The sequence below is a fragment of the Galeopterus variegatus genome, unplaced genomic scaffold, assembly GCF_000696425.1.
Source record: "Galeopterus variegatus unplaced genomic scaffold, G_variegatus-3.0.2 Scaffold1113, whole genome shotgun sequence".
In the NCBI taxonomy this organism is placed as follows: domain Eukaryota; kingdom Metazoa; phylum Chordata; class Mammalia; order Dermoptera; family Cynocephalidae; genus Galeopterus; species Galeopterus variegatus.
The window spans coordinates 354,716-382,529 of NW_007727224.1; the positions used below are offsets into that span (position 1 = coordinate 354,716).

Below are 27,814 nucleotides of genomic sequence, written 5' to 3' on the forward strand. Positions count from 1 at the left end.
ATCCTTAGGGAAAGACGCTCAAATTGCTCGCTGCCATTTCCTCTGACAGACTGTGAAATAGAGGCCCAGAGGAGGGAAGAGACTTGCCCGAGGTCACATAGCCGAGAAATGAATTAAAGCCAAGGGTGACAGGAGGAATTACCTGATCTACCGCATCACCCCGATAAGGCTCTTATCAGCACACTTTTCATGGAAGTGAACATCCTGCCCCTAGGTCATGGAAGTAGAAACAAGGTTTTCCCCTTAGATAATATTAGTAGTTAAGGACCCTAATGCGGAGTGAGATGTGTCCCGTCGATTCTGTAAACTCTATCGTTTTGCAAAGTAAAAAATTAGTTCAGGAGATGGCAAGCCATTTGGGCCAGTTACACTGGCCTAGACTCCCAAGTATCTTACCTTCCTTCATCGCCATCACTCTGAGATTGTGCCAGTAGTCGCACTCTACCTTCCCGAACTCTACGGCCAGATTCCGCTGGCTGGGAACCCTGGAACAGAGAGCCAAGGAGTGTTCAGGTACCTTGTTTAACAGCTGACTAAAACTAAATTGAATTAAGATTTTTAAAAGAATCTTCCCAAGATGGAAAGCCGGGCATGGGAACCATTTAGCGCCGGTCAAGTCCCCATCCGGACTCATTTTTTTTTAGGTCTCAGGAAGTGAGGAGGCTAACTTCACTTGCCGGAAGTGCCTTTTTGCTAGTCCCTGGGTGTTCTTGCGGCTTATTTTTCCGTTTCCCCGCGCGACGCTGGCAAGTATCAGAGCCGTCGAACGTGCAGATTCGGAACGGGGGACACTAAGGGTTGGTACTAAATAGAAGACGCTACCACTAAGGGGCAGAGTTTCCCGAAGATCCTTGCGCCTAAACTCCACCTCCTTTTTTTCAAATTTCAGTTTGACTCTAGCAGTTTGCAATGGGAATATTGAGTGTTTTCAACATAAATTGGGCGGATTAACTATCGGGTCTCTGTCTTTAACTCCCGCATCAATCGCGGTCCCCGGCTTTAGGCTGTCACTTTTTCGCTTTAATACCCATGGGTTGGAAAGCACGTGCCACAGTGGATAGGGAGTTCCCAAAGGTGGTTGAGGTTTTAAATAGGGTGGTCCGGAAGGTCCTCAGGAAGAAAGTGATTCTGAGCAAAAGCGAGGATGTGGGCCCTGCGGGTATTTGGGTCTGTGGGTCGGCGGGGGGTGGGGGGGTGTCATTTAAACTACTCTGAGGCCTGGACTAACTTAACCGCCTACTTGTTTCTTTACGTATGGGACTGTCACACAAATCTGGATTCATACTCTCACACAGCCTCTTACTGGCTGCTTACATTCTACAGAGTTCTTAACCACTCCCTCCTGTGTAACCTGGGAATAGTAGCTAATATTTTTTGAGTGTTTACGTTGTGTCTGGGACAGTTCTCAGCTCTTTACATGTATTAACTTGCTACATTTTTACAACGACCCTATGAAGTAGTAGCTATGCTGATTTCAAAGGTGAGTGAACTGCACCATAGCAAGGTTAAATAACTTGTTCGAAGTCACACAGCTAAGTGGTGGAGCCAGGATTCCAACCAGATTGACACCAAGGTCTGCACTTTAACAGGCTATACTGTATTTCAGCACCAAGTTGATGAGGTTATTGTGATCATTAAATGAGTTAGTGTATATAAAATAGTTATATTGCCTAGCTCACAGCTAAATTGTATTGGTTGCTACTGTCATTATTTTGAACTGTAAACTTTAATTTTTTTCATCACAGGTTTATTTTATTAATATATTTTTCTTACATTCTATGATTTTGTTGCAGAGCAGTTGGGAGGAATGGGGAGAGGGGAAAGGGGAAGGAAATGTGATGGAAAGAGGGAGGAGGAGGGGCAGGATTGAGGTTTGTGGTATCTCCAACATTCCCACAGGGAAGACCGGGGGACTTTCATCGGTGGCTTGGTCATTGCCAGGCTGGGTGCAGATGTTAGGGGGGTGTGGCAATAGCCCTCACCTCCCACGTCCCCAGCTTGGGAACCCAGGGCCCTTCTTGCTGCAGCTTGGTGGTTGAGCTGGAAAATCTTAAGCCCCAATGTAGATAACTAAGGGGTGAAAGGGGGCATAGAGGGAATAGAGAAGCTATGAACTTCAGGTGGTTTTTTTGCTTGTTTTTTGGCAGCTGGCCTGTACGGGGACCAAACCCTGGACCTTGGTGTTATCAGCACCATGCTCTAACCAACTGACCTAACTGGACAAGCCTCAGTTTTAAACAGGAGATAACTGGTACTCAAGGAAGCTATTTGCCCAGTGTCACAAAGCTAGAAAGTGAGGGAGGTATTTATAAAATCCAGATCTGTCTCTATGCATTATTCTCTCATTAACACCAAAAGCCACAGCTAAAAGAACAGTTCAGTGAAGAAAAGATCTATTTCTTTAATGTGTTACTGATACTTTGAAAATATTAATGATTATTTTCAAAGAAAATTGTGTTATATGGAAGAAATTCTCATGAGTTACTACTACTTAAAAATGTATAAAATGAGGAAAATTAAGTGACATCTTGTTTTATACACAGCAACATGCTTCTGATTTCAGCCCCTCCTCTTAGCTGTAAAGATACATTAATCCGAACTGCCTGATATCTTCCTGAACAAAACTTTCAATAGAGCCCAGTATGCTTCACTCCATCCAGAAGTTTTCTCAAGCATCTTCAAAGGTTAGTTTATTCAGAAAATGTTTGAGCACTATTTGCCAAGCACTGGTCTGGTTGGGGCAGTAGTAGTGAAAAAAGCAAAAATCCTTATCCTCATGTATTCAGGTGAGGGGGAATAGTTGGGTAACATACAAATAAGTAAAATGTTTAATACGTCAAGTGGTAAGTGCTGTGGAGAACTATAAGTCAGGGAAGGGGAATAGGAAGTGTCAACAATAGCTATAGGATTGCACTTATACACAGGGTGATCATAAATGAGTGAAATGGGCCATGCAGGTAGCTGAGAGAAGAGCATTAAGATGGAGACAAAAGGGGAAAAGGCCCCAGGATGGTATCATTCATAGCATGTTTCAGGAATCACCAAGATTCTTAAATAAATTCCATTTTTTTCTTTACCCAACACTTTTTTTAGTTTTTGTTCTGTATACTAGTTGAAGTCTGGCATCTGCTCACTAAAGCATAGAATAAGCAGGAAAGGTTATTACTTTGGCCATGAACAATGAAAGGTGCTGGGAATTTTTTTAAAAGGCAAAGAAGAAAATATGATCCTGGTTCTCAAGTATACTGAGACAAAGACAAGTAAACACACAACTTTAATTCACTGTGAGAATAATTATGATGTAAGTGTGCATAGGGTACTTACTACAGGAGCATTAAATCAGACTGGAGAGGAGTTAAGGAAAGTGCCAAGCTGAATTTTGAAAGAAGAGATAAGTTCCCTAGGTAGAAAAGTAGTAAGAGCTAGAATTGTGTAGAGATATGTACAAAGGCATGGAGCTATGAAAAGTGCAGTGTTTATAAGCTAAATTGGAAGGTAGATTTCTACCCTGTATATAAAATAGCATTCTCACAGTAGTTAGTACTGCTGCTTTTGCAAGTTATAAATAGAAGAGGCAGTTTAGAAGGCCAAATGCTAGGTAAAGACTTAGTCTTTACCTGCTTCTCTTTCAGATTATTTTTCTCATGGAATAAGATTAGTGGTAGGTCAAAATATATCACTGGTTTCTAGTCAGTAGTTTCTTTTGCATGTTGTATAGCTGTTTAATACTCTTACCAGCAATAACATCACTCTGTAGTCAGTTTAACCTTTCTGTAAAGTTTGATGTGCTAACAGAAAGTAGATTTTTTTGTTTGTTTGTTTTGTTTTTATTGTTTCAGATTGAGATCTTGAAAGGTGTATACATATATATTTTTTTAAATTTTGTCTTCTGGTTCTATTTTCTTTGTAGATGCTAAAGTACCCTTTCACAGTGGGACTGGGAGCCAGCAGGAGAATAAATACACTTTCTCGCAAGATCTCTCTCGAACAGAACATTTGCCCTTTGTTTCCAAAGCCTTGGCTTTTCTTGTCATTTCCAGTGTATACAAGCAAGACACAGTGCTATCATACATCCCCATGCAGCTTTAAGAAGAAGCAGAAGCAAGCAATACTTCCAGCCAGGTCACCAAGCACCATCACTTACCTGCCTGACAGCCCAAAGCCAGCATTATATGTAACTCTAGCAGGACTAATCCCCTTTGTTGCTCCACCGCTGGTTATGGTGATGACAAAGACTTATATCCCTGTATTAGCCTTTACTCAGATGGCTTATGGAGCCAGTTTCCTATCCTTCTTGGGAGGGGTCAGATGGGGTTTTGCTCTGCCAGAAAGTAGTCCAGCCAAACCAGACTTCCTAAATTTAGCTAATAGTATGGCTCCTGTTGTGTTCTCATGGTTTGCCTTTCTTATTTCTGAAAGACTCAGTGAAGCCATAGTCACAGTAGTAATAGGTTTGGGGGTAGCATTACACACTGAAGTTTTCCTCTTGCCACATTATCCCAACTGGTTCAAAGCCCTGAGGATAGTAGTCACATTAGTGGCCTTTTTTTCATTTATAAGCACTTTAGTGGTTAAAGATATTTATCCAGAGAAAGGACTGAAGCCTGGTCAAGTAGAATAAATGTAAAACTACATTGTAGATAATATTAGCATGTTGGCTACAAACCTTCTAAGGTTGCATTTTGTCATCACCCTTTTCTACTTCTCCTGTTTGTTTGGCTCTTTTTCCCCCCACCAATGGCAATTTATTCTTTTACTTATTTACTTACTTAAATTTTTTTTTTTTTTGGCGGCTGACCAGTACGGAGATCTGAACCTGTGACAGTGTTACCAACACCATGCTCTCTGAAGTGTATCCTTCACCGGTTTTTCATTTTTATTTTATTTTATTTTTTTATCATCTCTCAATTCTATTTTTCCACAAACTTTTTTTTTTTTTCGTTAAATTTTTATTTTGTCAATATACAATGTATATGATTATTATGGCCCATCACCGACACCTCCCACCCTCCTCCCTCTCTCCCCTCCCCCCCAAGAATGTCCTTTCCGTTTGCTTGTTGTAACAACTTCATAAAAGTATAGTTGTTATATCTTCTTCCCCACCCCCCCCCCCGGTTTTTTTGTGTGTGTGTATGTGGGTGAATTAATTTGTTTATTTTTTAGCTCCCACCAATGAGTGAGAACATGTGGTATTTCTTTTTCTCTGCCTGACTCGTTTCACTCAATATTATTCTCTCAAGGTCCATCCATGTTGTTGCAAATGGCAGTATTTCATTCGTTTTTATAGCTGAGTAATATTCCATTGTGTAGATATACCACATTTTCCATATCCACTCATCCAATGAGGGACATTTGGGCTGGTTCCAACTCTCGGCTATTTTTGTTTTTTAGCTCCCTCCGATGAGTGAGAACATGTGGTATTTCTTTTTCTCTGTCTGACTCGTTTCACTCAATATTATTCTCTCAAGGTCCATCCATGTTGTTGCAAATGGCAGTATTTCATTCGTTTTTATAGCTGAGTAGTATTCCATTGTGTAGATATACCACATTTTCCGTTGGTTTTTCATTTTTAGAAATTATTATTCCATACTAATTACTTGAGCAAGAGCTTAAAAAAATCTGACATTATTTTCATGTCATATTAGTTATAAGTCTCTTTGATTTCAATGTTTTAATTGTCTTGAAAAATGTCAAAAAAAGATGAAAAAACCCCTTTGTTAGAGCCTTATGATCATTAAAAAGAGCATACCCTTCTACTGCAAGAGGAAAACCTCGTATCTATGATTGTCTGAAAATAAAAGGTCGTTCCAGTGTGGAGTTATCACAGCAGTTGTCCCTGGGAATTCCATGTCCAAGCTTTATTCTACCTGGTATAACCTAGTTATATAAGCTGAGAGGGGCTGTAGCTCTAAAGTCAGTAGGAAGCAGTTTCAGAAGGGAAAGCAATGTTCAAAAAGAGCTAGATACATTTTCCAATATTTGTCAGGATATTTGGTATGGTATAGTTGCAACTTATGTCCTTATCACCAAACATGTAACACTAGCTGGTCAAAAATAGTTTTAAAAAATAATAATAATAAAACCATTAGTATATATAAATTAGAAAAGAAATGTCAAGCTGGAGTTATCTTGATATTCTAATGAGCAGGCCTATCTAGTCTACATCTTTAACTCACAGAGAAGTTTTTTTAAAACAGCAAAAGCAGTACCTTGTATTTTAACTTGAAAACGTAGTCTCTTGAAATTCCTAATCACAAAAAGGAAGAACATTTTTTTTTTTTTTGTCCTTTTTGAGACCGGCCGCACCGCGCTCAGCCAGTGAGCGCTCTGGTCATCCCTATACAGGATCCGAACCCGCGGCGGTAGCGCCGCTGCGCTCCCAGCGCCGCACCCTCCTGAGCACGCCACGGGCTCGGCCCAGGAAGAACATTTTAAATGGAATATAAATCAGAGGAAATGGTATCACTTAGAATATGTTATCTTTGTATACTATATACGTATCACTATAAGTAAATTCAATACATGATTTCCACTATAGTGATTCTTGTTGTGAAGAGATTTATCAGTCTACAGTAATGACTACTTTCTTATACATCTATTATGGGTTGAATTGTGTGTTGAAGTTCTAACCCCTAGTACCTCAGAATGTGACCTTATTTGGAGATACAGAGGTTATAAGGTTAGTATGAGCTGATTAGGGTAGGCTCTAATCCAGTATGACCTGTTTTCTTATAAAACGGGAAAATTTGGAGATAGACACATATATTGGGAGAACGCCATGTGAACACAAAGATGGCCATGTATACACCAAGGAGAGAGGCATGGAACACATCCTTCCCTCACAGCACTCAGAAGGAACTAACCCTGCCAACATCTTGATTTCATACTTCTTGGAATTCAAGCACCTAGAACTGTGGAACAATTTCTGTTCAAATTTCTGTGGCACTTTGTTAACAGCAGTACTAGCAAATTAATACAACATAATAGAGCTAGACCTAATTCTTATCATTGAGAAGCTTACCAGTTAAAGTCCATGGCTGAAACCACTATAGGATCTTTTTTTGTTAATATAGAAAATAGTCTACCACTACAGGTTGATATGGAAGGAAAGCAAGCTCATACTCTTCAGATCTTCCTCAGATTCTGCTCAGATTAAGTGTTTTGATAAAGGAACTCACTTCTTTGCTTCTATGTTGCATGGGTGCTATCCAAACTTAAAACTTTTCCCTAATCTCAAATGCATTATCCTCTAGAATAGAAGCAAGTCATATTTTTTTAGACTAATTGCCTAATTTCACTAAAAAAAAAAAAAGAAATGCTATTTTGCATGTGAATTACAATGTATTCTTCAAAATAAGTGATTTTTAAGGTCATTTGATTAAGTATATTGGACAGGATATTTAGAAGCATATTGTCAAACATTTTGGAGGAACATCACTTTAATAGCTGTTCAGAAAGCAGAATTAAATGTTGAACTAAATGTGCAAGTACCTAAAGTTAAAACAAAGAATGTGTGCAATCCTACTACAGTGTGGTAATCCAGGAATGCTGCTAATAAACTAAGTAAGTAATACAAAGAAAAAAAAATCTAGATACTTTATTAATACATTCTTTTAAAAACAATCTGTTATTATCTAGGAAATATAGGAATATTTGCAGTTACCTATTTTCAGGGATCTTCTGGATGTTATACCCAAACACTGATTGTTTTGACATTACATTTCAGCCACAGCAGTGTAAAACACCTCCCTTCACAATGCCATTTTAGGTTGGTACTAGGCAATAATGAGAATTAGATTGTAGGAGTATTTTGTAAATCTGTTTTGAACCAGAATGCAGAATCTCTAACTAGAAATATTAAAGGCATATGAGTTAGAACTTAAATAGTCAACAAGTTGTCTTTTTTTTTTTTCCTTTTTGTCTTTTTTCATGACCAGTAACGGGATCACAACCCTCGGTGTCGCGCCCGTACTGCAACCGGCAACGGGATCGCAACCCTCAGTGTCGCGCCCGCACCAGTGAGCAGACCGGTCTCTATATGGGATCCAAACCCTCGGCGGGAGCACCGCCGCGCTCCCAGGCGCCGCACTCTACCGAGTGCGCCACCGGGCCGGCCCTACAAGTTGTCTTGATACTTCATTCTTTGACATCTTATAGAACTCTATCAGGCATCTGTGATCCTTCAGACTTTCAGGATACCCCGGAAAAGATGACACAGAACTTTGTCCTACATAAGCTTTTCCAAATACATGCATATAGTTATGAAAGAAAGTATCCTTGTGGGCCAAACCAAATATTTTAGATATGAGTGCTACATGAGTCTCTAATGCTGACCAAAGGTTTTCTGTCCAAATAAGCTGCTGATGTTTATAACAATATACTGAAAGACCTTTGTAAAGAAATGGGAAATTAAATCTTTAAGTTAGCTAGTTAAACCTTAATATATGCAATACCTTTAAAATATATGGCTCCAACTGACTAGTAGAAATAACTTAAAAGTAATGATCATACACACAATGAATCTTCCTCTCAGAACTGAACAGAGAACAATTCTTTAGAATACTTCTCAGGGGGAAAATGAGATGTTTTGAGAAGCAGTTTGGGATCGGGGGGGGGGGGCTTTCAACTTACACTTATGAGTCACTGTCTATAAAAAGTTTCACAGATACCTACAATTCAGCCTTCTCCAAACCAGGCAGTAGCTTTGTAGTAAGCTCATACTTAAGCCTGCCCAAGTATAAGTAAATTTCACAAAGCTTGTTAATCTAATAAAATTACCTCTTCCTAAAGCCAAACAGATCATTTTGGTTACTATCTAGAAAATAAGAAAGAAATTTCTAGGTACATAATACAGACTGCTGGGCTCTGTCACCCATTATATCTTATTACAATTAAGAACTGTCACTAAGATCCTCTGATTAATTTCTTACTTGCATTCTCAGAATCAAAACAAAAAATAAGAGTGAGCAAAACCTTTTCTTAGGCTGTTATCAGCAAGCAAAAACTTACCATCTATATAAATAACTAGCTATGTCCCCCACACCCCTCCTAATATAGCTGCTGCCAATAAAAAGTTTAGGGCTAGTGAAAACTCCTGGTATCATATTAAAGTAGGAACCTAAACAGCTTTTCTCTGTAGGTTAAACTATGGCCATAGAAAATTGTGCTCTGGATCAAATCATGAATGTACAGAAATCTTTAAACTGTCTCATGATATTATTCCCACATCACATAAAGGTTATGTAACAACTTGAATTGCTAAAAAGCAATTGCTGGAGAAGTAGCTAAAGGGGATATTTGCCAAGAAGTTGGCAATTTTTTATAAATAGTACTCTACACTTAACTGGACAATACTAGAGCATAAACAGCATTTCTATTGTTGGTAAGGTTGGCAAATTTGCGTGAGCTCTTTATTAATTTTGGATACATTCCATATCCCTTCTCACTCAAATTTTTAGAAAAATCACTCTTTAGTCATTTATCTACCAAATACATGGAAATGCAATAGAATCAGAGGGTCCTATCACCAAATATGTTTGACTTGGGAGATTTCCTTGTGCTCTCTTACACTTTATATTTCATAGTACAGCAACACCCCCTTCACAACGACTGGTGATCATGTTACCAATTTCTGTCCATGTATCTGAATGAGGGTTATAAACTTCAACTGAGTCCAAGGTACCTGAGGCCAGGAAATCATGGCTGGAAGATCGACCTCCAGAAACATACAGAAGACCATTGACTGCCACAACACACATGCCTGCTCTAGGCACTTTCATTGAGGCAACTTCAACCCACTTTTCCTGGTTAAGAGAGAAAATAAATATGTTAGCAGTGTCATAAAATGACAATAAAGAAAAATACTGAGAAATCAGATATTCTGTTTCTTTTTTACATGTTGAAATTTTAAACTTGCAATCCAGTCAGATAAGTATATAGAACATTTTTAAATGAACCTTTGAGAAGGCATGGCGAAGTAGTGAATTTAGAGGAAAATAATGAAAAACATGTCTGATTATAAATTATGATCAGGAGATGATCTAGAAATCATATACAGATGCCTCTCAACTTACAACGGGGTTACGTCCCAATAAACCCATTATAAAGTCAAAAAATCATAAGTCAAGGGGCCGGCCTGTGGCTCACTCGGTAGAGTGCGGTGCTGATAACACCAAGGCCACGGGTTCGGATCCCATATAGGGATGGCCGGTTCGCTCACTGGCTGAGCGTGGTGCTGACAACACCAAGTCGAGGGTTAAGATCCCCTTACCGGTCATCTTTAAAAAAAAAAAAAAAAAAAATCATAAGTCAAACTATCATTAAGTCAGAGACTGTCTGTTTAGGCCATACAGACGTATAGGCCAGCATTCTCAGAAACTACGTCCATGAAATACAGCATTCTGAGAAACTACATTCATGAAACACAAAATGAAACAAAGCAAAACAAAAGAAACACAAGGCTCCAAGGAGGAAGATGATTGCATACCAAAGGGCTTTTTTTTTTTTTTTTTTTAAAAGATGACCGGTAAGGGGATCTTAACCCTTAACTTGATGGTGTCAGCACCACGCTCTCCCAAGTGAGCCAAAAGGCCATCCCTATATAGGAATCCAAACCTGTGGCCTTGGTGTTATCAGCACCACACTCTCCTAAGTGAGCCACGGGCTGGCCCCTCAAAGGGCTTTTTTTTTTTTTTTTTTTTTTTTTAAAAAGATGACCGGTAAGGGGATCTTAACCCTCGACTTGGTGTTGTCAGCACCACGCTCAGCCAGTGAGCGAACCGGCCATCCCTATATGGGATCCGAACCCATGGCCTTGGTGTTTTCAGCACCGCACTCTACCGAGTGAGCCACGGGCCGGCCCTCAAAGGGCTTTTTAAAAGATGTAACTTGAAGCAAAAAATTGTCAAAAAGTGGGGGTATGATGCTAAAGTGTAGAGTCCAAAGGGCTTTTTAAATCCTTTAATATGCTAATGAGGCTTAAAAATTCCCAAGACAATGATATAGCCTATAACACTTGCCAAACTTATTTGACCATGGAATCCTGTTTTCAAGTATCATCCAGTGGAGTCAGTAATCTGCAGAACATATTTTCAAAAACGTGGTCTGGACCTGGAGTTGGGAGCTATACCCTATTTTTGTATAGCCTGAGAATGAAGAATGATATTTCCATTTGTTTGGCCCACAAGGCCAAAAATATTTACTATCTGGCCCTTTACACAAAAAGTATGTATGCTAACTCCTCATATACATTGTCCCCTGAAGAAATTTCAATAAGCTGTTACAGACAAAATGACTAGTAGTGTCCTACTTCAGGGAATATACCAAGAAACAGAAAAGCTAATAAAGGTCCTAAGAAGTAATCAGGAGAGAAAAGAACAAGTAGCCAGGTAATAAAAGAATAGGTTTTCAATCTGCATATAAAGCACATAATAAAGTTTTTAAAATCATAAAAAGTGAGCTGCCAGTCAGCTCAGTTGGTTTGAGCATGGTGCTAATACCCACCAGGGGTTCAATCCCCTTACTGGCCGGCCTCAAAAAAATATGTTAAAAATAAATAAAATAAAATCCTAAAAAGTGAACATTGATTATTCATCAATGTTAGCAAGTGAACTTTTTGAGGACAGAGTCTTAATGAGCTTCTCATCCTAGTACCAGTATAGTGTCAGCACATTATAGTCAATGTATGTTTGTTGATCTGAACTTAAATGAAATCCTTAAATACTAAAACCAGGGACAATCTTTTGCAAATGAGGGCTGGCCCATGGCTCACTCAGTAGAGTGTGGTGCTGATAACACCAAGACCCCGGGTTCGGATCCCATATAGGGATGGCTGCTTAGCTCACTGGCTGAGTGTGGTGATGACAACACCAAGTCAAGGGTTAAGATCCCCTTACCGGTCATCTTTTAAAAAAAACACACACACAAAAAAAACATAGGTTTATTCACAAAAAGGTCCATAACTGGTTAAGATAAATTAGGATGATTGGGTTATGGGCTCATCCAATATTGTTTATCTTTCATTTCTATCAGTGTATTACAACGATGGTTTGCTTTTTATCCTGAGTCACCTCAAAATAAATTCTGTAAGACCAGGAACATGACCTCTAGGGTTTGGATCCATAACGCAGGACCTTAGTAGATAATAAATACAAAAAAATTTCAAATTTATGCATAAAAAACTAAGGTAACTTATTACTGATAAGCAATTACTTTGGAACTAAAACCTTTTTATTTCACAGCCATATAGAAAAATTAGCAACAGAAAGTGCTCTCAAAAAGTTCACTTTCTATATTATATAGGCCCAAATAAGATCATAAAGAAGGTGAAAGGAATCTGAAATATCACCAAAGTTTGAAATTCATCAGAAATGAGAATCAAAATCCTTATGCTTTATAAGACATGGAAGTCCACTCTTACCACTTCTATTCAACATTGTACTGGAGGTTCTAGCCATGGCAATTAGAAAAGAAAATGAAATAAAAGGTAACCAGATTTAGTCCAAATTTAAGAAGCAAAACAATCTTTATTTATAGATGACATAATCTCATGTATAGAAAATCCTAAGAAATCCACAAAAAAATACTATTAAACTACAAAGTGCAGCAAGGTTGCAGGACACAAGAGCAACATCCAAAAATCAAATGTATTTCTACACATTAGTAATGAATAATCTGAACATGAAATTAAGAAAACAATTCAATTTACAATACAGTCAAAAGGTATAAATTGCTTCAGAATAAATTAACCAACAGGGTTGGTTGGTTTGCTCAGTTGGTTACAGCACAGCCTTGTAACACCAAGGTCAAGGGTTCAGATCCCCCATACCTGACCAGATGCCAAAAATAAATAAATAAATAAATTTAACCAACCAAGTGTAAGAAATTGAAAACTATAAAACATTGTTGAAATTAAAGAAGAACTAAATAAAAGGAAAGATATCCAATGTTCATGAATTAAAAGACTTAATATTGTTAAGGGCCGGCCCGTGTCTCACATGGGAGAGTGTGGTGCTGATAACACCAAGGCCAAGGGTTTGGATTCCTATATAGGGATGGCTGGTTCATTCACTTGGGAGAGTGTGGTGCTGACAACACAAAGTCAAGGGTTAAGATCCCCTCACCAGTCATCTTAAAAAAAAAAAACAAAAGACAATATTGTTAAGATGACAATACTCCTCAAATTGATCTCAGATTCAGTGCAGGTCCTATCAAAAACCCAGCTGACTTCTTGCAGGAATTAACAAACTGAATCTAAAATTCATATTAAATTCAAGGCACCCTAGGGCCGGCCCCGTGGCGCACTCGGGAGAGTGCGGTGCTTGGGAGTGCAGCGATGCTCCCGCCGTGGGTTCGGATCCTACATAGGAATGGCCGGTGCGCTCACTGGCTGAGCACGGTGCAGGCGACACCAAGCGAAGGGTTGCGGTCCCCTTACCGGTCACAAAAAAAAAAAAAATTGGTACTTTAAATTCAAGGCACCCAGAATAGCCAAACCAACTTTTAAAAGAAGATCAAATTTGGAGTACTCACTCACACTTTCTGATTTCAAAACTTACAACAACAAAACTACAATAATCAAGACAGTGCAGTACTGACAGAAGGCTAAATGAACAGAATTGAGAGCCCAAAAATAAACCCTCACATCTACAGTTAACTGACTTAACAAAGGTGCAAAGACAAGTCAATGAGGGAAAGAATGGTATTTTCAACAAATGGTGTTAAAGTACAACAAGATAGGCAAATGCAAAAGAATAAAGATGGAACCTTACCTCTTACCATATATAAAAATTAAATCAAAATGGATCAAAGACCTAAATATAAGAGCTAAAATATAAAAAACTCTTAGAAAAAAGCACAGGCATAAATCTTCATAACTTTGGACTAAGCAATGGTTTCTTAATTATGAAACTAGAAGCACAGTGATAAAAGAAAAAAATTAATTGAACATTAAAATTTAAACTTATGTGCTTCTAAGAATAGCATGAAGTGAAGAAAACCCATAAAATGGGAGAAAAATTTTGCACATCATATCTCTCACAAAGGACTTGTATCTAGAATTATATAAAGAACTCTTACAACTCAATGATAAAAAGACTAATCTAATTTCAAAACAGATAAATTGAATATATTTTTCTTCATAGGAGATATGCAAATGACCAATAACACATAAAAAGATGCTCAACATCATTAGCCACCAGGAAAATGTAAGTAAAAACCAAAATGAGATAACAATTTACACCTACTAGGACAGCTATAATAAAATAAAATAACAAGCATTAGATTTGGAGAAACTAGAACCTTCATACACTGCTGGTGGTTATGTAAAATTGTGTAGCCACTTTAGAAAACAGTCTGGGGCCGGCCCGTGGCTCACTCGGGAGAGTGCGGTGCTGATAACACCAGGGCCACGGGTTCGGATCCCATATAGAGATGGCCGGTTAGCTCACTGGGTGAGCGTGGTGCTGACAACACCAAGTCAAGGGTTAAGGTCCCCTTACCGGTCATCTTTTAAAAAAAAAAAAGAAAGAAAGAAAACAGTCTGGCAGTCCCTAAAAAGGATATACATAGAACCATATGACCCAGCAACTCTACTCCTAGGTCTATATCCAAGAAAAATGAAAACATATGCCTACACAAAAACTTGTACATGAATCTTCATAGCAGCTTTGTTCATAATAGCCAAAAAGTAGAAACAAACAAAATATTTAGTATGTGAATTATATCTCAATAAAGCTGTTAAAATCCATCCACTTAAAAAAAAGAAAATGGAAAGAGAAAAAACCTTAATGGTTTTGAAAACCATAAGTGGTTTAAAAACTATAAAATTCAAATAAGACTAATCCTTATTTCCCAAAATACAAGGAGTCATCAAAAAGTCCATGGAAAGATTCATATTATCTTTAATTCAATTTTCCATGAACTTTTTGAAGTACCCTCAGAAGTTCCTTGAAAATGTTTTTCTACAAGATGTTCCACAAACATCCACAAAAAAAAGCAAGGGTGGTGTGGTCAACTGAATTTGAGAGACTCAGCATAAAGATTCATAAAGTATTTTATTGTACTAAATTCTGCAAAGAAGTCTTGTGGTAAAGAAACTAATTTAACTTCGTTTAGCCCAACTTTTCCTAAATATAATTGATCAGGGAAATTCAAGTTACCTAATTCCTATTAACAATGCAAAAAATCAGTATTCCATGGAAATTAATTTGGAAAAAATTGGCCTAACCTACAAGTTTATGACATAACACACCTTGTACTTCATTATCCCAGCTCTTAATACATTGTAATATAATTGTCTATTTATTTCTCTATATTCCCCACTAAAATGTAGGCTCCTTGAGAGCAGTGGCTTTGTATATTTAGTTTGCCCTTGTTTCTTCAGGCATAGTACCCAATCCATACCTACACACTAAGAAGACTATAAGTATTTGTGAATGAGTAAATGAACTAACGAACAAATAAATACATGATGGAATAGTGACTCAATGAAGATACGACCTACCCTTCTCTATCTTAGTCTTCCATTCCTAGCATAATTGAGTTAACCCACTAACTGAGGGCATGAGGGAACACTGGGGAGCTCACATGGGCAGAGACAGGATGGATAATGCATGGAGGTAGCAGGTGGAGAAGACAGGTGGTGTGGTAGAGAGATTGGTTTTATTTAGTAAATAAGTAAATTGAATGAACAAATTAGTAAATATATTGAAGGTAATGGAAGCCAAGTTTTTAACTTATGGAGAAGGTTTTTACAATCATAGGAAAGGTGGAGGCCTGAAAGAACCTAAAATATTATACTGGAATTGGAGCTGTCACTATGAACTCATGGTTTTAAAATATAAATGCACAAATAAATACAGACATAATTATGGATAAATGTTTGTGTGAATAAATACACACATATACATACATATATTTCCTAGCTCTATTTACTGCGAATACCTAGAAGCAGCAACACCCTAGTAGCAATTAATAAACTGAGTGTGTAGATCTTGGTTTCTAAATACTGTCCTTCACTAAGACAAATGGGGGCTTCTTGGAGAAATGGCTGATTTGGGGGTTAGAGCAGTGAAAGTACAAGATGAGCTTAAAATATGTTATTATGCCAGAGATTGAAGAAATGCCCAATGAATGATGAGAACATATCAAAGGACACAGGAGGGATTTCCACTTCCAACCATGATAGATTGTTAACGAACTGCCCTTATGCCATAAAGACCTAGAAAACTAGACAAAACATAGGAAACAAAGTTCTGAGACACTGGACAACAGGCAGTGCAAAACTGTAATCTCTGAGAAAAAGAAACAAACAAGGTGAGCTCCATGGTTGTCTAAGCTTCATGCCTGGAGGGGTTTTCTGAATAGCAGTACAGGGAAGGGGATCCAAAGCTGAACATGATAGCCAATTTAGGAGACACAGATCAGAGTTCTAGAGAGATTGAAGCAGCTGAGATTTGCAAGGAACAGTGACAGAGGATAGAGGTCCCCTTGAATCTTTGGCTGAATACCACTAATTTGTGTATGCATATGGTGAGATTCCATGAAAACAGGCAAATAACAACTAATGGGAGGAGATGACATCTGAACAATACCAGACCTCACACAAGGCTGACCTATTCAAGTTCTGACCAGCCAAAGTGAAGAGACCTTGTTGAACACCTGGGGCATTCAGTAGAGACCCAAGAGGAGTCATGCTTTAGTAGCAGAGCTAAAGGAAGTAGGCTTAAAGGAAAGGCTACTCTAGGGCTGAGCCCATGGTGCACTCGGGAGAGTGCAGCGCTGGGAGCGCAGCAGCGCTCCCGCCACGGGTTCGGATCCTATATAGGGATGACCGGTTCACTCACAGCGCTCACTGACTGAGCGCGGTGCGGCTGGTCTCAAAAAGGACAAAAAAAAAAAAAAAGGAAAGACTACTCTAGACCTTCCCTACAAAGTTTAAAAACAAGTCTCATGGGCCGGCCCGTGGCTCACTTGGGAGAGTGCGGTGCTGATAACACCAAGGCCCCAGGTTCGGATCCCACATAGGGATGGCCAGTTCACTCACTGGGTGAGCGTGGTGCTGACAACACCAAGTCAAGGGTTAAGATCCCCTTACCAGTCATCTTTTAAAAAAAAAAGAAAACAAGTCTCAAAAGGATCAACCTCATTTACACATAATGGAATTGCTTACCAAAACTAAACTCAACACCTCCTAAAGGAAGAAAACAAAATCCAAACAGTCACAACATAACATTCACACTCTCTAGCATCCAGTCAAAAGTTACTAGAAATATGGAGAAGCAGGAAAAATGACTCAAACCAGCAAGACAAAAAGTCAACCAATACAGAGCCAAAAATTACAGAGATGATGAAATTAGGAGACAAAGACTTAAAACATATTAACAGGTTCAAGGATCTAAAGGAAAATGTGAATATAATGAGAAAAGAACTAAAAAATATAAGATCTGAAATAAAAAATTCCGTAGATGGGATTAGACCCTACAAATTAGAAGTTTAGACACTGTATAAGATTAATGAACTTGGGCCGGCCCCGTGGCACACTCAGGAGAGTGCAGTGCTGGGAGCGCAGCAGCGCTCCTGCTGCGGGATCGGATCCTATATAGGACTGGCCGGTGCGCTCACTGGCTGAGTGTGGTGAGGGCAACACCACACCAAGGGTTGCGAACCCCTTGCCGGTCACAAAAAAAAAGACAAAAAAAAAAAAAAATTAATGAACTTGAAGACAGAGCAAAAGGAACTATCCAAACTGGAGAACAGAGATAAAAAAGACTGGAAAAAATTTAATAGAGCCTCAGTGACTGTGAGACAATATCAAGTGGTCCTACATACATATAATTGGAGTCCCCAAAAGAAAGCAGAATAATTTTTAAAATATGGCAGAAAACATTCCAATTTGATGAAATCTATAATCCCCAGATTCAAGAAGTTCAATGAATTTCAAGCAGGTTAAACACACAACTCCAACAAGACACATCATAATCAAACTACTGAAAACCCATGATAAAGAAAAAAATCTTAAAAGCTGCCAAGGAAAAAAGACACATTGTGTATGGGGGAACAAAGATAAAAATCCCTACTGACTTCTCATCAGAAAGAATGCAAGAAGAAATTAAAGACCATCTTTTTTTTTTTAAGATGACTGGTAGGGGATCTTAACCCTTGACTTGGTGTTGTCAGCACCACACTCTCCCAAGTGAGCTAACCGGCCATCCCTATACAGGGATTCGAGCCCTTGACCTTGGTGTTATCAGCACCACACACTGCCAAGTGAGGCATGGGCTGGCCAAAAGACCATTTTTAAGGTACTGAAAGAAAAGAAAGTCAATCTAACATTCTACACTCAGCAAAATATCTTTCAAAACTGAAGGTGGGAAAAAAGGCAGTTTCAGAAAATAAAAGCTAAGAGATTTCATTGCTAGTAGACCTGCACTAAAAAAAAAAATAAAGTTTTTCAGGCAAAGAGAAAATAATATGAAATAGAAATTCAATTCTACACAAAAGAATAAACAGAACTAGAAATAGTAAACATATGGGTAATTACAAAAGACTTTCTCATTAAAAAAAAATTTTAATACAGTATAAAATTGTTTAAATATAACAACATATCATGGGGTTTACGATATATATAGAAGTAGAATGTACAAAGTAGCACAAAGGATGTGATAGAGTTTGGATATTTTGTCCCCACCGAAACTCATGTGGAAATCTGATCCCCAGTGTGGCAGTGATGGGAGCTTTTTGAGTCATGGGGGTGGACCCCTCATGAATGGATTAATATTCGCCCTGGGGGTGGGGGGCCTAAGTGAGATCTCACTCTATTAGTGCCTGTGAGAGCTGGTTGTTTATTTATTTATTATTCATTTTCTTTAGAAAGATGACCAGTGAGGGGATCTTAACCCTTGACTTGGTGTTGTCAGCACCATGTGCTCCCAAGTGGGCAAATCGGCTATCCCTATATAGGGATCCGAACCCACGGCCTTGGTGTTATCAGCACCACACTCTCCCAAGTGAGCCACAGGCTGGCCCAGAGCTGGTTGTTTAAAAGACCCTGGTACTCCCCCCCCAACTCTTGCTTCCTCTCGCCATGTGATCTTTTTATACCCACCGGCTGCTTGCCACTTTCTGCCATGAGCAGAAGCAGCCTGAGGCCTGTGCCAGATGCAGCTGTCCCAGAATCATAAGCCAAAGAGACCTCTGTTCCTTATAAATTACCCAGTCTCAGGTATTTCTGTTATAGCAACACAAAACAGACTAATACAGGATGGGAGGGGAAAATGAAAGTATATTTTTGTAAGTTTTTTACATTACAAGTGAAGTGGTATGATATTATTTGAAGGTAGATTTGATGCATTGAAAATACATAATGTGTAGGGTCGGCCCATGGCTCACTAGGGAGAGTGTGGTGCTGATAACACCAAGGCCAAGGGTTCGGATCTCTATATAGGGGATGGCCGGTTAGCTCACTTCGGAGAGTGTGGTGCTGACAACACCAAGTCAAGGGTTAAGATCCCCTTCCTGGTCATCTTTAAAAAAAAAAAAGAAAATACATAATGTGGGTGGCCAGTTAGCTCACTTGGTTAGAGCATGGTGTTGGTAACACCAAGGTCAAGGGTTTGGATCCCTGAACCAGCCAGCTGCCAAAAAAAAAAAAAATATATATATATATATATATATATTATATATATAATGTAAATCCTAAAGCAATCATTAAGAAAAAAAGTAAGAGATATAGCTAATTAGACAATAAAAAAGATAAAGTGGAATAATAAAACAATCAAAATAAAGACTAAAAGGAGAAAAAAGGATCAAAGAATGGACTTTACAAATAGAAAACAAATAGCAACATGGGAGTATAAAACCAACCATACCTGTAATTACATTAAATAAAAATAATATAAACTTTAAAAACCATTTAAAGGGCCGGCCCGTGGCTCACTCGGGAGAATGTGGTGCTGATAACACCGAGGCCCCGGGTTCGGATCCCATATAGGGATGGCCGGTTCGCTCACTGGCTGAGCGTGGTGCTAACAACACCAAGTCAAGGGTTAAGATCCCCTTACCAGTCATCTTTAAAAAAAAAAATATGTGAAGTAAAACCTGAGAGAAATAAAAGGAAAAAGAGACAAATCCATAATCACAGATGGAGGTTGCAACAGTCCTTTCTTAACAACTGACAGAACAACTGGACACATCAGACAGACCAGGGAAAACCTGAATAAAACTAAAATCCCGCTGGCCAATTGGCTCAGTTGGTTAGAGCAGGGTGTTATAACACAAAGGTCAAAAGGCTCGGAACCCTATACTGGCCAGCCACCAAAAAACAAACAAACAAAAAACCAATAACAGGGGCCGGCCCGTGGCTCACTCGGGAGAGTGCGGTGCTGATAACACCAAGGCCACGGGTTCGGATCCCATATAGGGATGGCCGGTTCGCTCACTGGCTGAGCGTGGTGCTGACAACACCAAGTCAAGGGGTAATATCCCCTTACCGGTCATCTTTTAAAAAAAAAAAAAAACCAATAACAACAAAACTAAAAACCAATTTAATCTAATAGACATTAGAACAACACAGTCTAATAACAGCAGAATACAAATTCTTTTCAGGTGTACATGAACCATTTACTAAGATAGAAACAAAACAAAACATGTTCTTTGATCCCAGTGGAATTAAATTAGAAATCAATAACAAAAAGATATCTGGAAAATCCCTACATATTTTTAAATTAAATAACATACTTTTTTTTTTGGCACTGGCTGGTATTGAGATCAAACCTTGGATGTTGGTATTATCAGCACTCTGCTCTAATCAGTTGAGCTAACCAGCCATCCCTGAATAACATACTTCTAACAACCCATTGGTTAAAGAAGAAATTACCAAGAAAATTAGAAAATATTTAAAGATAAATGCTAATTAAAACACAACATATTACAATGTGTGGAATGCAGTTAAAGCAATGCTTGAAGAAAATTTAAAGCTTTAAAGGTTTATATCATAGAAAAAGGAAGGTCTAAAATCAATCACGTAAGCTTCCATTTTAAGAATCTAGAAAAAGAATAGTAAACTAAATCCAAAACAAATAGGAGGAAGGAAAAAATAAGAACAGAAATCAATGAAATAGAAAATTGACAATCAATAGAAAACTAAGGACACCAAAAGTTGGTTCTTTGAAAAGAAAAAAAAAACCCATAAATGATCAATATCATGAAAGAGAACACATCACTACAGATCTTACAGACATCAAAAGAATACCAGGATACTAAACATTTGAAATCATCCAACCTACCTCTTCAAAGGAATACTTTTCAACAGTATGAAGAGCATCTTGTGTCTCATTCCACCCTCCAATAGAATAGATGCAGTCATTGAGTGCAGCAACGCCAAGATAAGCTCTCCTGGTTCCCATTGGAGGAAGTGGAGACCAACGCTTGGAAAGTGGATCATAAACTTCAAAAGAACGAAGCTCTATTCCTTCAGTGCTGATGCCCCCAATTACATAAATTAAACCTGGAAATGGAATATTTTTGCTCAGATACTATAGAACATAGGATAAACAATGATGAAAAGTAATAGTTGTGATTTATGTTTGCTATGCTGATGCTATATTTATCTAGAACTTACAATATTGAGAGACAAAATCAACCTCTGCCTAGTTTATCACAACTCACATTTAAGCATGTTGCAAAAAATTAGGGGTATTAATTTAAAGTGGCATTGAATTTTCAAACAGCATAATGATATCATAACAAATAATTTGTCAGACAAGGATATCTCATTGTCTGCTTGCTGATCTCAGGTACCAGATCCATTGCTACCAGTCATAGATAAAAAAGGAAAGGGACACGGATTTATTCCCTAAAAAATGACATGCACTTAAAATGGGAACAATATGGCTCTCTTTGGTGACAGCCTACCTGTTACTGATGGACATAAAATAAAATAAAATAAGCGAATTTAAATTAGAATATTATATGGCTAAGGTTAAGGTATCAGGATCAATTACTAGAGTACGATAGAATGTAGTTTACAGAGTTTCTTATTAAATTTGATTTGAATCTAATGGTTCTGACAATCTACAACTTTTTTTGAGTCTCTAGTGTTGTTTCCCATGCTCTAAAATGAGAAGTTATAAGTTATTAAGAGTGATATTTTAAGAAACATGGGCTAAATGTTAGTAAACTTGGGTTCTAGCTCCAGCTTTGCCAGTTACCAGCTATGAGAAAAAACAACTCATAACTTTCCTGATCTTTAGCTTCCTCATCTATAAATTAAGGGAGTCAAAATAGATAATTTCCAAGATCACTCTCTAGCTGTATGATTTTAGATGGGAAGATAAAAATAATAAATTAAAAAAAAACTAGACAACACTATAATATTAAACAATAAAATATAGTCTGCATTGTGTAGGGCCGGCCCATGGCTCACTTGGGAGAGTGTGGTGCTGATAACACCAAGGCCACGGGTTCGGATCCTATATAGGGATGACCGGTTCGCTCACTGGCTGAGCGTGGTGCTGACAACACCAAATCAAGGGTTAAGATCCCCTTACTGGTCATCTTTAAAAATATATATATATATATATATAGTCTGCATCGTGTAATTTGAACATTTATATGCTAGTAGAAATTGGAGAAGGTACCTACAAAGCAGAAGGAACTTGAGCTGGAAACAGCAGACTGAGCTGTCAAAAACAATGGACAGGTTACTTCCTACTCCACAGGCCCATACAAATCTACTCTCCAGCCCTGGACAGAGAATCAGGTTCTATTTGACAGGGTTTACTACCTACTTCTCAGAGTGTGGTAGACGATTAAAATAATGTCCATGCACCACTTTAATATGCAGCAAAGCATTTTTCAAATCTATCACAGGATTATATGTGTGGACTGAATCACAACATATTGTGCAAAAAAAACCACTAAAGAAGCCTATAAGTAGAGACTGTGAAAATTGCTTTTGATACTCTCCTTAGAAATACTCAAGCGTTCATGGGAGAGAAAATGACAATAATGAATGACATTTTAAACACTTATTTTGCTGGCCAGGTATTTCTGCTTATCTGGAATTTTTAATTCTAGTTCTGTTTATTTTGAAAAAAATCAATTATTTTGGCAATACAGAAATAAAAGTCAATTATATTAGAGGTAAAAAGCAGAACCTCTATACTGCTAGTGTCAATCATTCAATACTAACAGACCAAAAATATAATTTTGTTAAGATAATGCCTGACACTCAAATATATTTTGAGAAGAAATATTTTATAAAGGGATTACCTTGCATTTCACAGCACCCAAAGTAATAGCGTGACACAGCCATGTTGCCAACTACTTCCCATTTATTTTCATCAGGATCAAATCGTTCAATGGTGTTCCCTATCTCAGCTCCAACCCATCCACCTGTAACCAAACAGGAAAATGTTTATTTCTGGGATAAAAGAAAATTATTTATGATAAAGACCTTAGAAAACATCTAATCCAACTACTTCATATCATGGCTGAGTATCACATGGACCAGAGAGGTTATTTGTCTAAGATCCCATGAAAAGGCAGAATTTGACCAGGAGTAAAACTCACATCTTTTAACTCCCTGTCTAGTCTTCACTAGAGAGTAAAACAAAACAAAACAAAAACAAAACTTCAAAATCTTACATGGAAATACAGTATTTTGCAAAACTACCTTTTGAAACGACTTCTGCATATTTAGAATGGTTATCTCAATCAAGGCCAGCTCTAAGACTAATGAGAATACACTGTCTTTTTAGTGTGATTTCAGGAACTTCAAGAAGGCCAAAATAACATTTCTTTACAGTCTCCAATTTTTTAAATTGATAATGTTCTTTCCCACAATTCAAGGTATAACTGCAAAATGCAAATACTTAATGGGAGTGATAAAATGTAATGGATGAAATTCACATTGGGATAATTGATTTTTTTTTTTTTTTTAAAAGATGACCGGTAAGGGGATCTTAACCCTTGACTTGGTGTTGTCAGCACTACGCTCTCCCAGTGAGCGAACCGGCCATCCCTATATGGGATCCGAACCCGTGGCCTTGGTGTTATCAGCACCGCACTCTCCCGAGTGAGCCACGGGCCGGCCCGATAATTGATATTTTTTTAAAAACGATAGGTTTTGATGAGAGGAGGACACTTGAGTACCACACAGTGAATGATGGAGTGACAAGGGGGTCATGTCAACTTACAATTTTCCCAAGGAGTAACCCTGCCTGTAACATCTGTTACACAGATAATCAAAGAAGTAGAATAACTTGCTCAAGATCATTCACTAAATCTTCAATAATAATAATATAGTACAAAAGTTCCTTTTGGTATCTTTAATTTTTTTAATACGTACTTTCTTTTTTTAAAAAAAGATGACCGGTAAGAGGATCTTAACCATTGGCTTGGTGTTGTCAGCACCACGCTCAGCCAGTGAGCTAACCAGCCATCCCTATATAGGATCCGAACCCGTGGTCTTGGTGTTATCAGCACCGCACTCTCCCGAGTGAGCCACAGGCCAGCCCTTATATATGTGCTTTCTTATATGAGTCATACTTAGGCCACTAAACAGAGTGGTAGAAATGTTATACACTTAAAATAATGAGATTTAATTAGTCAGCTGAAGTGCTTCAATGGACATCTCATCTATATATATATATATATATATATACCCTCATCTATATTTTATCTCCATCTCCTTACAATGTTCCCCAACTAATGCAATTTTGAGAAGAATTCACAGAGCTGAAAAGATACACATTTCTTATGGAAGGGAAAGAACATCTTTAAAGTAATCAAATTAAGAATTTAAACAATATCAGCTATCCTTAAACTGAATAGCATAATTACCCAAAGCATAGATAGCCCCATAACACACACATACTCCCAAGCCACAACGGGGGTGATTCATTGAAGCTACAGTTGTCCACTGTTTAGTAACTGGATCATAGCATTCAGTACAGTCAAAAATCATCGAATCCTTTTCACCTGAGTTAAATAAAAGAGACACACATCAGAAGGTTTAGTAATGCTAATAGACTAGACTCATAATACAATATAGTAGCATTCCTTGTCAGAAATTCAATTGTTATGTCTAATTTTATGCTATTCATTAAAATTAATCTACTATTGTGAACCTATAGTACAGTCATTTATTAAGGCCCACTTATGAAACAAAGACATGATTTTCCTGTTACCTATTTCTAATTCTACCACCCAAACAATCCATGTAATTTTTGAGGACACGATTTACATTGTAACGCTTCTATATTTTTTCATGTGTTAGTTTGGGTAGCTGGCCCTGGTACAATTTGAGTTTTAATACAATCCTTATCCAGCATCAGACAATAAAAATTTTTTTAAAAGATACCACTTAGGGCCGGCCCGGTGGCGCACTGCTGCAGTGTGCCGCTTAGGAGCGCGGTGGCGCTCCCACCAAGGGTTCGGATCCCACATACAGACCGGTTCCCGCTCACTGGCTGAGCGAGGTGCGGGCGCAGCACCAAGGTTTGTGATCCCTTGCCGGTCCTGGTCCGGTACGGGCGCGACACTGAGGGTTGCAATCCGTTGCCGGACACGAAAAAAGACAAAAAGGAAAAAAAAAAAAAAAAAGATACCACTTAAAATAGAATTATAAAATACTGTATACCTAAGAATAAATCTATCCAAAGACTGTGGAAGGACTCTATGGATAACATTTATAAACTTTATTTGTATATAATTTAAAGTTAAGGAACACCTAAATAAAGAGATGAATCATGTTGATTAATTATAAGAATCAATATAAAGATAAGAATTATCCGCAAAATGATTTATAGATTTAATGTAATCCCAGTTCAAAAAAAAAATCCAATTTTTTAATGAATTTGACTGACTGATTCTAAAGTATATATAGAAGTACAAAGGGCCTAGAATAGCCAAGCACTCCCAGAAAAGAATAATAAAGAGAAACAGCTCAATCGCATATCAAAACTTACAATAGATCTACAGTAACTAAGATAGAGATAGACAGACTAATGGAACAGAAAAGAATTTCTAGAGCCATACATGTATGATTATCTGATACATGACAGAGTTTGCATTGCACAGCAGTGGGGAGATAACAGTCTTTTATGCTGGGAGAACTGGTTATATATATGGGGGAAAAATAAAACTAGCTCTCAACTTTATACTATCCATTAAAACTCAATTCCAGGTAGATTACAGACATAAAATGTGAATGGCAAAATTATAAAATTTTATAAAACATTAAAGGTATATATCCTCATGACTTCAGAGAAGGGAGGGATTTCTTGAGTAAGACAAGAAATACTAATAATAAAAGGAATAAAATAATAGTTTGGCTATATTAAAAATAGAAACATCTGTTCATCAAAAGCTACTATAAAGAGAATGAAAGATGAAGCAGCACAGCAGAAGATATTTGCAGCGTGTATAACTTTATGAGGGCCTAGAATCCTGAATATATACAAAATTCCTACTGTGCAGTGGCGTGGTCCATGTCATGGCAGTACCCTAAAGGAGTCAGCTTGGGCTGCCCTCTCCAAGTTGGCAAGGCCACTGGAGGGAGAGCTGCTGGCAAGGCCTCAACTACGAGCACTTGCTGCAAACAGAAGGGCTGCCTGCCTCGGCTTTGTGGCTTTTGCCTTCTCTTTCGATATTTTGGTTAGCGTGGCAGTTCTCTGAATTCCCAAAAGATTATAAAAATAACACAAATAATTATACAGTCATCAAACTAAACATTCCCACAGAGGATCCGAGTAAATTGGACAATTCAAAATTATCCCCTCATTTTCCATATGAACAGTAGGTTCATTCCATTAAAACATAAAACCAATACACCCCCATTAGAATTTAAATGTTAACATTGTTCCTTTTAACAAATTTCAATAGACATAGGCCATATGATAGTACTGTCTATCACTTTGCAACTGCAATAGTCCCACCCTGTTAATAGGGTAGATATTAACCACAGCTTGCCAACCGGAAAAGGTCACAGGTTAACGTCAGGACAATGAGAACACGGTCCCAATCTGATAACCTGATACCAAAAGGAGGAAGCACAATCTTATCACTTGAGACATGCTAACGAAGAAAAAAAAACTGGCTTCCCCTGTCCTTTTTGAATTATTAAGCTTGCTGATGTAATAAAAAATAGTAGCCAAAAAACCCCTGCAGAGAAAAAACTAAATAAAAGGCATTGTCTCATGCTCTACTGTGCTCCAGCTGCAACACGCTGACAGCCCTCAGAGAGAGAACATGCATACTGATGCACTGAGGTCTCTGTCTATGTTTTTTATTTTCGCTGGCTTCCTCATCCCTCTTTCAAGGACTTGCAAACTAGACTGGAGCTGGTCTCCGGCAGTGCAGGAAAGAGTTAACATAGTAGGCCCGAGACTGCCTATCCTTAGAAAGGCCTACCTGTAAAGTTGACCATTGGTGCTGGGAAGAGTGAGCTTATGTGACCAATCCCCAATAAAAACCTCAGACACTGAGTCTCTAATGAGCTTCCCTGGTAGACAACACTTTCCACATGTTGTCACAACACATTATGGCGAAATTAAGCACGTCCTGTGTGATTTCACTGGAAGAGGACTCCCGGAAGCTTTCAATTCCTTTTGCTGACTTTGTTTTGTATCCTTTCATTGTAATAAATCTTAGCTATGGATACAATTATATGCTAAATCCTGTTAGTCCTTTTAGCAAACCATTGAATGTGAGGGTTATCTTGGGGACCCCCAACACAACTACAAATCAATAATACAGACAATTTTTTAAATGTGGCAAAGACCTAAAAAGTCAATTCCTGAGAGAAATCCAG

General features: G+C 38.1%; 2 protein-coding genes across 3 annotated transcripts in view; one reads left to right on the top strand and one right to left on the bottom strand.

Annotated features, from left to right (window-relative positions):
• The first annotated feature begins 1,363 nt into the window (after window positions 1-1,363).
• On the top strand, window positions 1,364-4,782 carry TMEM69 (transmembrane protein 69). 2 transcript variants are annotated; one of them, XM_008574891.1, is made up of 3 exons: window positions 1,364-1,480; window positions 2,564-2,684; window positions 3,911-4,782. In XM_008574891.1, the coding sequence occupies exons 2-3, from the start codon at window positions 2,643-2,645 to the stop codon at window positions 4,619-4,621; spliced, it is 753 nt and encodes a 250-aa protein (XP_008573113.1). In that variant the 5' UTR covers window positions 1,364-1,480; window positions 2,564-2,642; the 3' UTR covers window positions 4,622-4,782. The 2 variants fall into 2 exon arrangements, with proteins under 2 accessions (XP_008573113.1, XP_008573112.1); XM_008574890.1 differs by lacking the exon at window positions 1,364-1,480 and having other exon boundaries at window positions 2,063-2,684.
• Window positions 4,783-9,383: 4,601 nt separating this feature from the next.
• The window catches only part of IPP (intracisternal A particle-promoted polypeptide), a 45,079-nt gene continuing 26,648 nt past the window's right edge, over window positions 9,384-27,814 (bottom strand). Inside the window, exons 5-8 of the mRNA XM_008574892.1 lie at window positions 24,844-24,981; window positions 23,272-23,394; window positions 21,285-21,505; window positions 9,384-9,803 (exon numbers count right to left, since the gene is read on the bottom strand). Coding sequence (XP_008573114.1) covers window positions 9,579-9,803; window positions 21,285-21,505; window positions 23,272-23,394; window positions 24,844-24,981 — 707 coding nt within the window. The 3' untranslated portion in view covers window positions 9,384-9,578. The remainder of the gene's footprint in view (window positions 9,804-21,284; window positions 21,506-23,271; window positions 23,395-24,843; window positions 24,982-27,814) is intronic.